Source organism: Opisthocomus hoazin, chromosome 7 (assembly GCF_030867145.1).
Source record: "Opisthocomus hoazin isolate bOpiHoa1 chromosome 7, bOpiHoa1.hap1, whole genome shotgun sequence".
NCBI lineage: Eukaryota > Metazoa > Chordata > Aves > Opisthocomiformes > Opisthocomidae > Opisthocomus > Opisthocomus hoazin.
Window position 1 is genome coordinate 31,762,970 of NC_134420.1, and position 15,258 is coordinate 31,778,227.

The 15,258-nt window shown below is 40.3% G+C and overlaps 1 protein-coding gene across 7 annotated transcripts in view; it reads left to right on the forward strand.

Annotated features, from left to right (window-relative positions):
- The window catches only part of MGA (MAX dimerization protein MGA), a 63,991-nt gene that overhangs the window by 35,878 nt on the left and 12,855 nt on the right, over positions 1-15,258 (forward strand). For 3 of the 7 annotated variants that reach the window (XM_075427590.1, XM_075427591.1, XM_075427592.1), the window contains exons 14-18: positions 431-728; positions 2,446-3,081; positions 3,688-3,987; positions 5,436-7,135; positions 14,360-14,484. In XM_075427590.1, coding sequence (XP_075283705.1) covers positions 431-728; positions 2,446-3,081; positions 3,688-3,987; positions 5,436-7,135; positions 14,360-14,484 — 3,059 coding nt within the window. The remainder of the gene's footprint in view (positions 1-430; positions 729-2,445; positions 3,082-3,687; positions 3,988-5,435; positions 7,136-14,359; positions 14,485-15,258) is intronic. The other 4 variants (XM_075427594.1, XM_075427596.1, XM_075427593.1 and 1 more) reach the window with 3 other exon arrangements.

Here is a 15,258-nt window from a genome sequence, read left to right on the forward strand (position 1 = left end):
TCAGAGTTTTGTCCCAGTGTATATGACATGTTTTCTTCTCTGATTCTGGTTGTTAATTAGATTGGAGAATTTTATCCAAAACTGTCCTCAAATTTGGGAACCCATTTTTATTCAGAACTGTAGCAGAAGTACGGGGCAGGAAAAATAAGTGCTAGCTTCACTCTATCTAATTTCAGTGATTTCACATGTTCATTTGGACTCTGTTGTTCTGTGTAAGAGTCTGAGTAGCATCTAAAATCTGTATTATAAAGATATAACAAAGTTGTTTAAAGTTCTCCTAGGCAGTAAGGAAACGAGGAATTCCCATTCTGAATTGCAATGTTTTTTTTTTTTGAAAAGGACACTTGGAAGTCCCATGGAATGAAACACCTCTCCAGAGGTGGTGAATTAGCATTCTTTTCACAAAATTTCCCTTTTCCACTTTTTTCAGGTTAATGATAAAAGGTATCCTCAGGCCAAACTGCTTTTGGGACAGATGGGGGCATTACATCCCGCCAATCGGCTAGCAGCTTATATCACAGGCAGGCTGCGACCCACAGTACTTGATATCTCAACCCTCAGTACTGTGATCTCCAAGGTAGCATCCAATGCCAAAGCAACTTCTTCTGGGACACCATCAGTCCAGGTGCCCACAACATCAGCTCCCAAAACTACATCTTCCACCAGCACTACTTCAACCCCCACTGTGACGACTCTGAAAACCCATGTCCCAGCACAGAGACAGATAGGTAGGTTGGAACTTATTACTGTGTTTTAAATTGCGTGAAGCTGAAGTAAAAAGTGAGTGTACAGCATTGCTGTTGATGTCTGTGCAACAGTGCATGCTGCCTTTGGCTGCGTTGCCTACCTAAACTGCCTCTGCAATAAGTAACCTCTATAAAGCAGAAAGTTGTATTTTGGCTTCGGAATAAGATGACAGATGTTGACTTAGTTATTCTATTAGTGCTACTAGAGCATATTTTCAAGAGACAAGGAAGAGTGGATGGAGACACACTGAATGTTAAGCTTGGATTTTTTTTTTTTGAGAGTGTCCTTACAGTGATTTTTAATTGCTTTTCATCAAACATCAGTTTAACTTAAAATTAGTGAAGGATCACTCTAATCTGTGATTCTTCACTGTCAGTTTTTCTGATGATGTTGCGCTTACAATTGGAATTCTTGTGACCACCAAAGATGCATGAAGCAGCAGTGAACGACAAGATGGTCCAAATATGGATTAGTAAAACAACAGGTGTGCAGCCAATAACCACACCGGCCTGTAATCTCATTGGATTTCACAAGCTAAACGGGGTTGGACTTAGTCAGCACTTTTGAGTGAAAGAAAGAGTATTGGAAGAAGCATGAGGCACCTGTGTCTGAGTTGGTACTGAAATGGTTACCCCAGCATGTCAAGACAGGAAGTTGCCTTTAACTGTTACAATTTGCAGGAGTTTAAAAAAAAAAAGAAAAGAAAAAAAAAAAAATCTAGTGCCCATCCACATATTCCCACATGTTGGTTAAAGATCTGAAGAAGCTTTGCAAGAGAAAAAGGATGTTACCTGTGTCCTGGCAAAACTTTAGTTTCTGATTGATTGTGTTGTTTCTTTCTGCCTGAATTTTCATTGCCATGTAAGTGGGTGTGTTGTTTTTCTTGTCCTGTAATAAAATTTCTTGTTTTGTGTGTTTATGCAATATTAAAGAGCTGGCTGCGTTTCGTTGATGGGCGAACTGATTTTTGCATATATGATTTAAGTGTTCTGGCATATTCTGGGTTAAAAACACTATATGCATAAATAACAGTATTTAAGTTGGACTTGCTCCATAATCTCTATGCTGTTGTACTCATCTGTAGACATCTGCAGTGATGTAGATGCAGTATTCTGATCCCTTGCAGAGCAAAGGGTGAGGGAAAGGATCTTCACACTAGTGATCACTTTCCATTGGTTAAATTTGTCACATCCAGTCCTCAGTTACACGAATGTCACTGCAATGAGAAGGGGACTTGGCAAACTCCGTCTCCCTCCCAGCCCCTTCCCCTGTGGCGGTGTAAGAAGTGGATACAGTAGGAGGGGGATGAAAACTGAAAAGCAGCGAAAGAGGAAGATCACACAAGCTCTTACAGGAAGAATTTGAGATTCATAAAATAGTTTGAGCCCATTATTTCACTTAGGTGTTTGTTTTCCTGTAATGTAATTAGAATTATCTGTTCATAGTTTCACGATAATGAATAACCCCTGAAGACCTGATTCTTTTGTGTGGCCAGGAAGAAATGCAACAAAAAGCTATAGAAGTGGAATAAAGCAGACATATTTCTAATATGTAAGGACTGCTGTAAAGGTTTCAATTTAATTACAAGGTACAAAGAAAATGGAAGCTCAAATTCTGGCTGAAATTACAGTTATAGCACCTTGTGAAAGTCAAAGAGGAAATACATTACAATTTTGACCTGCGAGTTTTTATTTGCAGCTGCCCGACCCTCGCCTGGTGGTGTGTTCACACAGTTTGTGATGAACAAAGCTGGAGCTCTGCAGCAGAAGATTCCTGGATCGAGCACACGCCAGCCACTGTTAGGACCACAGAAGTTCAATCTCAAGCCTACGTCGATAATGGTTGTCACTCCCGTGGTTCCCTCGAGGCCATCTCCAGCTCAATGCACAGTCTCTCCTGGGGTCATTACAGCCACCACCACTTCTCCAGTTACTGTGGAAAGTACCAGTGTGGCAGCATCTACTGTGACCACTCCTAGCCAAACAAGAGCTAATGAACCTTCCTGCTCTCCTGCTGCAATTACAGTCACAGCTGCTCCTGCAACACAGGGAATCAACACCTGTACTGCTCCCTCATCCACCACTCCTGCTGCCACTGTGAACATAACAAAATCAACGGGGATTGTTGCACCAGTAGTGACTACGTCATTTCCTAAAACTGTGATAACACCACCAACTGTTACTTGTCCTGTTGTCACGACATCCACTTCTACAGTTGTACTAACAACAACTGCAACAGCTACGTCTGTGGTGACCACACCAACTTCCTCTGCTAGCTCTGTTCCGATCATACTCTCCGGAGTTAATTCAAGTCCTTCACTGAATCCAAAAAGAGGTAAGGCTTAGGTGCTTTGGGCTATTATTGCAAATGCTTGCTTTTTTTATTCTGCCTCCTCCGTAGCTAGAATAGAATCTGCAACGGTAGAACCCAATTTAAATATAGATGCACTTGCCTCAGTCTTTTTTCCAAAATAGGATAAGAAATGTAATCTGTTAAGTTGCTTGTTTCATTCCAGTATGAGTCGGTGGAGGAGGAAAAAAATGTAGCTATCTGGTCAGTGACTGCCATGAAATGAGTGGGAAGTATCACATCATTTCTTGGCCCATAGAAATGTATAGCAGAGTTATTGCTACGACTGCTACCGTTTCACATTTGGCATAGAGTCCAAGAACTAGGTATGGGGTTACTCTCTTGTCGTTGACATAGAAGTCTTCTGAGTCACAGCTGAGAAATGTTGATGGAACTGCATGAAAAATACTGCTCTGGCCTGGTTGCTTCTACGTGTGTTCTGTGAATAAAAAGATAAAAAAATGCTTTCAAACAAATTTAAAGAGAGCCAGTGGTTTCCAAAATATTTGTGCTTGTTTGCACTAAGGATAATGCCTGATTTGTAGACTGTTCTCTTAAGCTGGTGTTTATGTAACTTTTAAACTGTTTCAGAAGATGCTGTTCCACAAGCTGCAAGTAAGACTCCCCAAAAGATGTCTCCTGGAACAGAGAAACGCATAGGACCTCGATTGTTGCTGATTCCAGTGCATCAGACATCTCCTGCTTTGCAACCGCTAAACAACACACAGCTTTCTCAGAGGCAGAGGATGGTCCTTCAGCCTCTCAGGAGCCCTGGTGGTATGAACCTGTTCAGGCATCCTAATGGGCAGATAATTCAGCTTGTCCCTCTGCAGCAGTTTCGAGCTGCAGGTGCCCAGCCCAGTGTACAGCCCACCATGTTCCGCAATCCAGGTACAAATTCTGATGTTTCTTGCTTGACTGAGCAATGTGTTACCCAGAAGTTAACAATGTAAAAAGTATCTCTGTGATGCAACTTTCACCTGCTGGAAGTAATCGAACAGAACTTGGTTCTGCATGTATAGTTGAAGAACATAATGTAATTATTCAGATATGATGCAGCTTAAATACCATGTGTCTAAAATACAGAAAGTGCAGTTAATAGCTAAGTTACCAAAATTTGAGAGTTCCGTGCAGCACGTAAAGGGGTCTCTGTGTGTGGCAATGGAGCTGTGTCCTGTTATTATACTGTCAGAACTTAAATTCTGTTGATCTGGCAATTCAGAAACAATTCTTGTTGGAGATTGTCTTAAAAAGAATAAGTCATTACCTGTGTCTTTGAATGTGCTGCTCTGTTTTTGTTTGGTTTGCAAGTTTGTTGGTGCTTTTACAGCAGATACTCAGATCAAATGTTACATTACAGGATAAAATTGCTGGGTTTTTTCCACCTTAGAATGCGAGAACAAAAATAAGTTTGATTTTCAGCTGTCTCTGTAGCACATAGTTGAAGACAGGGTTGGAAGAGTTAGAAATTGCAGGTATCTGACAGAAAGCAGGTAGGATGCTTGTGGAGTGTACTGTTGTACTTCTTTGTAAATAAAACATGTTTATAAACAAAATACACTTTAAATGCATGTTTACTTTCCAGTATTCTTCTATTCTCCTTTTATAAAGAAGCATCTTGAGGAGAGGGAGGCAGAGTGGTGTTGAAAAGCGAGAGGCGAGAGCAAGTACAGCAGATGACAAAACTGTGGGGAGGAGCGAAAATAATCCTGTGCCTTAGTTGAGGTTTGAGCATGAGATGTAGTAAAGAATCAATCAAGAAGTTCATTAAATTCCTTTCGATTTGGGGCTTTTGCTGTACAAGAGAAACTACTTGCCAGCGGTGGTATTTTTTCTCCTTGTTTTATGGAGTTCAGAAACACTGCAGTAGAGTTCATTAAGTTGGAAAAAGATTGTGGTATAATCGTTTAATATTGTCATAGTTTGCTCTGTGTAAGTCTTTTTTGGGGGGAGGAGGAGGAAGAGGATTTTTAAATAGTGGGGGGGGTTTTGTTGTTGTTTTTGTTTAGAAAATCCCCGTTTTCCAGTAGATTGGAAAGTAAAATGCAGAGGACTTATGCAGTGCCTTTTTTGGTTAAAAAGCTTAATGCTAGAACTTACACTAGAGCTGTTAGTTTTAGAGTAGCCACCTCATGTATTTTATTGAGGTGCTGCATATAAATATTCAACATTTTGTATATCTTTTCGCAGTACCAGCTCTTTCCTTGAGAACTTGTGGTCAAATACCTGATTGCATTGTGATCCTTGAGAATGCTGGCTACTTCTAGTACAGTGTCAAATATTAAAACTAAAAGAACAAAATTGAGGAAGTATTAATTGATGTTTTGTTTTCCTTACAGGATCTGTTGTAGGAATCCGGTTGCCTGCACCTTCTAAGTCTACTGAGTCACCCGTGTCTCCCTCTTCCTCTGCGTCTTCTGCTTCCCCTCCCACAAATTCAGCTGGACAAACTGCAGCACCCAAGTTATCCCCTACATCTAACGTAGCCACTCAAGCATCTTCTCTTCTTCCGTCGGTAACAAGTTTTGTGTCACAGGCAGGCACTCTGACTCTGAGGATCTCTCCTCCTGTTGCTAGCAGCCTGACGAATCAAACAGCCTCCGACTCTAAAATAAGCTGCAGCTCAGGTGGTCTGCCAGCTACCACTGCTAATCTCATACCTTTGCAATCTGGTAGTTTTGCTTTACTTCAGCTCCCAGGACAGAAGACTGTGCCAAACTCCATTCTTCACCATTTTGCATCTCTTCAGATGAAGAAGGATTACAGGAAAATATGCAAGAAAGACGACTTGGATGCTGCTCAGCAGAAGGACGATGGGAAGGCTTCACTCTCAGATGACGTTGAAGTTACAGAGTCTGAGATCATAGTGTCAGATAGGAAACAAGAAGATGATGAGTTGTCAGTTAACCAGTCAAATAATGTTGAAGAGTCAGCGTCTGGCACAATTGCACCTGATAGAAATTCCACTACATTAGAGATGGTGGAGAAGGACTCAAAGGTGCTGGAGAGTTCTTGTGATGATAGCTTCTCTTCTCAGCATGATGTTTCCGCAGATGTCATATCATCTGACCATTCGTACATCAGCGAGAAGCCAAATGATGAGGAAGAAAAAGAGGCCTCTGAGGAGAAGGAGGATTCTGTCCATTCTGATGTAGTGGAGGCTGTTTTAGTGAACTCAGAAACTGATTGCGGGTCATCAGACCAGTCTCTAGTTGCTCCTCTGGATAGTGCATATCCACAGAGTCTGGAGAATCAGGAGACCGCACAGTTGAGGAACAATGGGAAGGAACAAATACATGCTGAACAGGAAGAGAAACCAGTAAAAGAGCGGGAAGGAGATGCACAGACACAGGTGGAAGAGGACAACCAGGCAAGTTCTGGGCAGCCACCCAGTCAAAAAGAGCAAGACACACAGCTGGAGAACAAGAAGGAACAGAGAGGGGCTGAACTGTCTCGGAACAAGCAAGAATGTCAGGGTGATGCAGTGCAGCCAGATATGGAAAGGAAGGAGTGCAAGGGCTCTACAGAAGCAGAAAGTGTAAGAGAAGGAAGAGGAAGTATGTCTGAAATCAGTTCTGTAAAAGAGCAGGGTTATGCTTCAGGAGAAGAGCATACAGTCAATACCGAGGAAGACAAAGCAAATGTAGCTAGGCAGGAAGGCAGTAACAACAAAGAACAAGATGCTTTTGATTCTCAGGAAGAAATGAAGATGGGTCGTGATATTGTAACACATGTCAACAGTTCTTGGAGCAAAATATCTAGCATTGTACCCACTTTAGAAAATAGAAGCGAGGTGGCTAACAAAGCTGATACATCTGAGAAAAGTGACTTCCCGGCACCAGAACAGAGGGCACAGGAAACCAGGCATCACAAAAAGGGTTGCGTGTCTGCTGTTGATAGAACTGCTGATGATATGGAAGAGGAAGAAGAGGAAGATGATGAGGATGAAGAGGATGAAAAAACTGATGATTCTGCTGATGAGACGCTGGATGGTGCTTCTGACTTCCCAAGTGAAGAGGAAGTAGATGTTGAAAAAGTGGTAAGCATTTAACTGTTTATGAAGGGTGGGGTTTTGGGGGTTTTTGTTTGTTTGTTTGTTTAAATTGAGCAACTAACATGTCACAACCCATGGATTTGAAAGACACAGTATGATGCTTGTATTCCGGACTTCAGTTTCTTTAGAAAGTCTAGATAGGGGTTCCAAGTGGAAAAGCCTTTTATTTCTTCTTGGTTGCATGCTTTTTTATAGGTAGTGTTCTAGTGGACTTTTAGAAATTGTCCTTTTTTTAGATAATGGGCATTACTGTGAGCAAGCTGTGATAGAACATTGCATGTTGTCTTCCCCCAATATTTACTCAAGCAGCTTGGTTCCTGGTAATAGGACCTACGATCCTAAAATGTGGTAGCGAATCTAGTATTTCTGTTATTTTAAGCTGTTTCCTTCTACTTAATTTTTGTAGCCGTTGGTTAACATTTGCTTTGGGAAGGAAGATTTGAATCTCTCCTTAAATTCCTCTTGCAATTCAGTAATACATTGAAGTAGTATGTGTCAACGCCATCGTTCCATATTCAATAGAAAACAGACTGCTCTGGAAGTCACAGAATAAGTGTAAACTTGTGGTTAGTATAGTTATGTTTAGATTTTAATGCTCATAGAATTTCCAACAAATTTAATCCAAAAATTAAAAGAAAATAATCCCACTTGTAACTCCTTGTTGTACTTTTTTATATATCGCTACGTGACTTAAGAAACAGTGCATTGTTACTTAAAATTTATGAAGTTGTGGTTTTGTGAGTCGGTCAAATGGACATAAGAAATAAGCTAGCCGTTTCTTGGGAGGAGATAAAAGCAGAAAGTTTAAACTGGAGAAGAAAATGAAGGGCACACCAGTTAAGAAGAGGAGAGATTATGTTAGTGTCTTCAGGAATTTGAAAGTATACAGTTCTTTTAGCCCTTTTTGTGTTGATGTAGCCCTCTCAGTTGAAGATCAAATTAGACTTATTTTCTTCTAACCGTATCGAGAGGAACTCACTAAGTCATCAACTCTGGCTTTTAGAGAATCTGTTCAACTTTGAAAAAACCTGACTAATCAGTTCATACTCCAGCTCAATGTTCTTGGGCAAGATGATAGCATCTCAGCTGCACTGAAGGTGAGGAAACTGAAAGCAGATGCAATTTTTGGAAGTTCTTTCAAGCTGAAAACTGAGCTGTTGCTGTCTTGAGTTGGATGGTGACAGTCTGAGGAGTCATGTATCCTTCAATAACTTCAGCAGAGTTATCATCAAGTTTTTGAGAACCACGTTTAGTTTGTGCCTGATACCCAATGAACTTTCCAGACAAGGTAATCTTAGGAATCTATTGGTAAGCCAACAGGCAATATGGTGTCTAGGTCACAGAGTAGCCTGTTATTAGGGTTGATGTTGTAAAGATGTATTTTCTTTTGTCCTGCAAAAGGATGATGAAACAAACAAAAAAAAAAATTATCAGAGATTAGAATCATAGGTTGGAAAAGATCTCTAAGATCATCAAGTCCAACCATCACCACCATGCCTACAAAACCATATGTCGAAGTGCCACATCTACATGTTTTTTGAACATTCCAGGGATGGTGACTCAACCACCTCCCTGGGCAGCCTATTCCAATGCCTGACCACTCTTCCAGTAAGTAAAATTTTGCTAATAGCCAATCAAAACCTCCCCTGACGCAACTTGAGGCCATTGCCTCTTGTCCTGTCGAGTTACCTGGGAGAAGAGACCAACACCCGCCTCACTACAACCTCCTTTCAGGTAGTTGTAGAGAGCAGTAAGGTCCCCCCTCAGCCTCCCCTTCTCCAGACTAAACAGCCCCAGCTCCCTCAGCCGCTCCTTGTAAGACTTGTTCTCTAGACCCTTCACCAGCCTCGTTGCTCTAAGAAATGTTTGTTTTGGAAGAAACTTACTATGCAGGTTTTGACAAATGTGGTTTGGTAAGCCATAGAAAGGTATGTCTTCACCATAAGCTTGCACAAACAGGAGAAAGCTAGCTTTGGTTCTAGAGCAGTAAAGCTGAGGAATGAGATCTCGGAGGACTGTAAAACCTGTCTGGAATTTGGATGAGTTCTTGGTTTGTTAGTCTATGCTGCCAGCAAGTTAAGCTAGCATGTCCGTGCCTAGTGGAGAATTCAGTTTTAAGTGTAAATATAGAAGTCTGTTATCTTTCGCTGGGATGTACTCTTTTATCAGCATAGTGCTTACAAGACAGGCTGCACGGGCATTGTTTGTCAGACCTGGTGAAGTCAGATCGTATAAAGGGACTGCTACAGGATCTTTGTTTGATTAAGCTAGTTGAAACATTGAAGCAAAGTGTGTATGCATGTCCACTAATACTTCTGTGTAGTGGAAATACTAATGACAGCTCTTTCACTACTAGTTTGGAATATGGACTGGTTTTAGTTACTCAGGAAACAGCCATTTAAAAACCTCAGAAAGCTCTAGTGAGAGTCAGGATGATTGCTACTTACCTGTAATAGCTATTACTGTTTCTTTTTAGTACATTTCCTCACACTAGTTTTTATTGCAGTAATGACTTAATTGTTCTTAATCTTGCGTATCGATGTTCTTCAGATGACCTTCTTACCTTGTGATAACTTTGTGTACTTAACATAAGAGGCTCTTGTAGACTCGGTCTTGGGTTTGGTGATATGAATAAAACCTTCTGACAACATCTGTAGAGACAAACTAATCACTGTCAGGACCTGTTGTCTGAACAAATTCAAGTGTGATGGTCTGGGACGTGATATTAAACTCTTGATCTCCAAGGCGTGGTGATTGCTCACAGAATTCTGTTGAGAATGACTGCTTGGCCTGGGCTAGGTCCCAGACTGTGTTGTGAATTGTTCACGACTGCTTGTTGGCTTAAGCCAAAACCATGCCAGGGGTTGTTCTAGTATTTTAATTCTACAGACAGAGTCCCATAGTTCCGTTTAACTCGCTAGTCTAAACATAGCTTCTGTGTCTGGCAAGTTATTTTATTTGAAATGTTGTTAAAACTTGTTTTTGAATTGTTTGTTTTCTGAGCTGAACCTTTAAATGATGAGGAACTATTATGAATTATTATTAACATTGTAAGTTTAATAAAAAGTTCAATTGACATACTTGATGGATGATTTATGTGAGAGATTGTTAGAACTGGTTCTGAGCGTTTGGTACAGACCATGTGTGAAATCTGCAGACATTGTAGCATAGAAGGCAGACCCAGAAATGAGGCATTTGCTTGGACAATGTCTAATGACATCCGTTGTCATCTACCCTTCTTTTTTCTCAGCACTGTCACTGAGGACCCTCTGCCATCAGGCACTTTGCTCTTCAGAAACCAGCAATAGGGGTGTAGGCTTCAAGGAGCAGACAGATAAAAGTAAGAGGAGAGTGCTTAGGAACCAGTATTGAAATACAGAGAGGCATAAGTGCTGACACTTCTGTAGCAACTTTGGAATTTCTGTTTTAGTGCGGGATTGCTCCTCTTGTGTCTCCGTTGCTTAAGATATTTTACTCTTACAAGCTCAAAGGCATTTTGAAGTTTTGCAATTATGGGACCTGTGGAAAGACTGATGCTGGAAAGGTGGGGCTTCCACAAGCATTTTAAAAGTTTTGCACCCCAACAAGAAGGCATGCTAGGCTATGGATAAGGTTCAGCCTGTGATGGGTTGGCAGTTCTTACATAGGAATAACCGTTCTTGTGGCAGAACTTCAGTGGGCTTACTTCTGATGATTGTCACGATTGTGATATTTTTCCTGTTAGGAAGTCAGAGGTAGAGAGGAAAGATTTACCATTCTGAAGCATTTTTCCCTTTGTTGTTAGATGTAAGAATGAAAAAAAGTAATGTTTTTTGTTTTACATGTGTCCACATTCAGGTTTTGTAAGTTTAAAGATGAGAAGTTCTTGCTGTGGAGTGGAGAGTTTTTACTTGTATTTTTTTCCCCATCTTTCATGAAAAAGATGCCACATCTTAGGTTTTGAATACCGTTTTTCTAGCATGATAGCGTGTAGAAAATTCCATCATGAGAACATGGGTAATTACTGTCAACCTCTTGGTTAGCGCAGTGTAACTTGTCAGCACTCAAAAGCTTTACTGTTATGGTGTTTCTACAGTAAGCTAATTTCCTGTTTGTTCCCTCCCTTCCCCCCCCGCCCCAGATTGTCACATCTTTTGAATTGTCCTGCATGTCCCCCTTCCCTGCAGTGTAATGATGTCCAAATGTAGTTTAGACAGAGTAGTCCTGCCCACTGAAGAAAGACAGTATGCATCTCTTGCATGTAGAATCACAGCAATGATACTGTAAAAAATGGAAAAGCTAGAGAAAATATCAGGAGGCTTCCAGCATCAAGGAGGCCTTATGGATTACCCAGGAGAACAGGCAAGAATGAGAAGTGCTCTATGCATAATGAAATACAACTATGTCGTAAATGTGACCTGTTAAAGTTACGTGACCTTGTACCTCTTGCACATGTAATATTTTAAACATAATGGCATGTATCAATTCAGTAGTTCTGTAATTTAAATAGTATCTTTGAATAATTTTTGTTCAGCCAGGTGTTTTTTTTCCTCTGGCTTTATGATGCTTTTCCTTCTCTCATCAGTCCCTGGGGAGGATTAAAAAAAAGGCTGTGGAAGCAGCTATGCTGCGTGTTTACATTACCTGTTTCAGCTCAACAGAAGGTCTGTGTCTGGGGAGATGGTGTAATTTTGATATCTTCTAGCATTTTTTTGCTTTCCCTTTTCTCCACTCTTACTATTTAGTAGACTTTAATTTCAGATTCAAGCTTATGTTCTTCTCCTCAGCTGAGGAATTTTTGGAATTTCAGCATGCTGGATCCTGTAGTACATCCTCTAGTTCATTCTGAACCCTGGCATAGCAATTAAGGACATCTAGAGAATTTGGAAATCTTCAGTTGTGTTTTTGATTTTTCTGCCTTTGTGTGACCTTGTGCAAATGGGTCAGCCTGTGCTTTTCAATGGGTAAGCCACAGAATTGACTTACAGGCAACTTGTATGCATCTGTTGTCTTAAGAACAACATGACTTGATAAAACGCATCCAGAAAGTTGCTCCTGTTCATTAAAACTAGATCTTGACAAAGTCTGTAAGAAGTGAAGCAAGTGTGAGGAGTTGTTGTTGAATAATTGCTGGCTGTTTGCAGAGGTGATATTCTTCAAGTGAGATTTTATATAGGAAATCTTTCTAATATTTCTGTAAGCACGGAGAGAGTGGTTTTACGGGGGGAGGATGCGGCATGGTTTCGTTCCTGTTAAAAGACTGGAAGATTCTACAGGCAGTATTGCATACATGTGTGTATGTATATAGACACTAAAATACACGTACTGTATACACATGCACTCTTTTTTACATATATATGCCCTTTTCCATATATATGTACATATACTCACTGTATACTTTACGAAAGGCTACATTGCTATGAAGTACATGTTGTTATCTATACTTCGCAAAGGTTACATCCCCCGTGTAGCCCTTAATAAAGGAGGGCAAACTTGCTTAATTTTCGTACTGATTCTATTTTCAGTAGATTCTATGACTTCTCGATCACACAGTCATAGGAGATGAAGTATTACACAAGGTTTAAAAACAGTGATAATTTTATGTGGCAACATGATTGACAGTGGTGGTCACTCCATGGTGTCAGTAACTAAGGTGGCAATTGTTATGTTGTTCTTTCAATTTTAGATAGCCCTGCTGTGAGTTGTGGGTTTTGAGGTTGTGTTTTTCCTCTTTTTTTGGCTGAGAAAAGGTTGTGTTTGGTCAGTATGAAGAAGCCAAATACTATATCAATCATTAGGTTATGAGAGAGCCTGCTTCTCTGTCAAAAGGGAAGTTATCAGCTAAGATTTGCTGCCTGGTTATTGAGTCTACTTAAACTAATAACTGCAAATTTCACAGGTGTAGATTTCATGACTAATGGTGGGAAATGTGTACCCTTAACCACTTGTTAGTTATGCTTGTGTGGTAATTTAGACTGCCTTTGTTTGTTTTCGTTATAGTGCTGTATATAGCCTAATCTGTGGTCAGATGAGTAAGTGCAACACTTTCTCCCTTCTAATCAGTTTCTTAAAACAGCAGTGTGAGTTGCAGATAACTTTAAATAATCAGTACCACGAAAAGCATTTATTAGAGGCCACTTACTGATCCAGTGTTGCACACTGCTTTTTATTTTTCTCCTGTTCTGCACTTAGTGTGTTTTGTGATTAACCATTAGCATCAGTTTCAGGTAAGTATTTAGCTGAGAGAAGGAGGAGATAGCAGCTCCTCAAAAAGAAAGAAAAGAAGGACAGAGAGAAGGAAGGAAAGATAGAAGAGAAGAACAGGAGGAGGACGAGATTTGGGTTAGTTCAGGGAAATTGGTGAAACAGAGTACAGAAAGGAAGTATAATTACATTTTCTTACTTAAGGAGGAGAAAAAGTTCTGCATTCTGTAAGCAGACCAAAGATTATCATATAAAAAACTTCAGTAAAAACTGTAATACAAAAAATTGCTTGAATAAGGCTTGTTTTGCTTAAGGGGGAAGGGGAATCACCTGGTACTACGAACAGCCACAAGACTGCTATTTAACTGTTCTAATTGCTACAGCACTGTAGTTGTTCTCTGTCTTCACAAATGGTAGCAAGTTCTCTTTGTCAGGCAAGGATGGAGAAAAAGTGCTTTTCAGAATATCATAAATATTTAAAGTAGTTATTTGGCAGCATTTTGGAAAGGGCCAAAATCATACGCTTCATCATGTAAGCAGTTTACTGTATGATCCAGAGAGGCCTGGTTGTATTATGTTCTGATTGTTGCTATCTTAGGTATGAGAGACCATTGCCAAGGTGATAACTATCTGAACTCATGTCAGAAAAGTGTTAGTTAGCAAAGAGTCTACAGTCATAGGTTGTAAAGGCAGTTTAATCTTCTTTGAAAATGGAGGCAGGAAAGCTCTGCCCCGTGAAAGCTTTGTATCTCACCCATAGTAAAAGCGTAAATGACAGAGATGGGTTTTCCCCTTACCAAAATTCATTTTGCAGGATTGCTAGTGCAAGGAGTTACTCGAGGTGGCAGTTGAAATAACCACCTGCTTAGCACTGTTTATTGGCCGGTGTAGCTGGAGATGTTGATTCTGTAATGGTTGTTATTGTTCTAATGTAATCTCTCTTGAGACTGAAGTGAAACTGTTTTGGCCTGAGCTCTATTGCTAAGTAGATACTCATTTTAAAAAACAAAACAAAAACTGTTCCAGGATGCGTGTGAATACAGTGAGGATGACGAGCAGGTGGACATTGAGACCGTGGAGGAGCTTTCAGAGAAGATTAACATTGCCCGTCTGAAGGCCACAGCTGCTAATATCCGACCTTCCAAACAGAAGTAAGCATCCTTGGAGAGCACTACAGTTTTGTATTTTGTTGAATGAACCCGTTAAACAACAGGTTTAATGTGATGGTAAGATAAAGCAAGGCTTGTGTCAGGCCTTCCTGAGCACTGGTGCTTCCCAGTGTCCGTGGGGATGGGGATGTTGGAACTAAGAACAGATTCGAGGTGTCTTAGCCTTTTTTTTCCTTCCCCCTCGCCTCTAATTAATTTGTTCGTGGGGATGTGTATCTTGTAGTGTAAAATTATTATGAGTGAGTCACCTGCCTTGCTGCAAACTGAATATGAACAGGGTCATCTTGGTTTTAAATGTGATTTTGCACAGTTTGTTTATTCTTGCTGGTGGACTTGTTATTTTTAGGCAGGAGCAGTTATTGGCTTAATCCCTGATCCTGTAAATGAAAGCTCTGTCTTTGGGACTATTGCCCCAGCAAAGAAAGTATTTTCTTACTTACATATAGTCTGACATGGTTGGATAGCTTGGCTTTTTTTGTTTGTTTGTTCTGTTTTTGTTTGTTATTGTTGCTGCCCTTGCATTTATAATGACAAAATGCAAAGTAAAAACATGGCTTACTTAAAGGTGCTTAATGTTGGTCATGGCTATTTCTCAGTCGCACCAAACAAGAGAATGGAGTATGTCGCATCCTTAGTTCTTTGTTTGAAGATTTTTTTGTAGAAACTTCGAAAAATCTATTTGGTGATATTATATACCTCCCAGATAGAGCCTATTTTTGTTTCCTTCAAAGATACAGCTCAACTTTTATCCTTAGA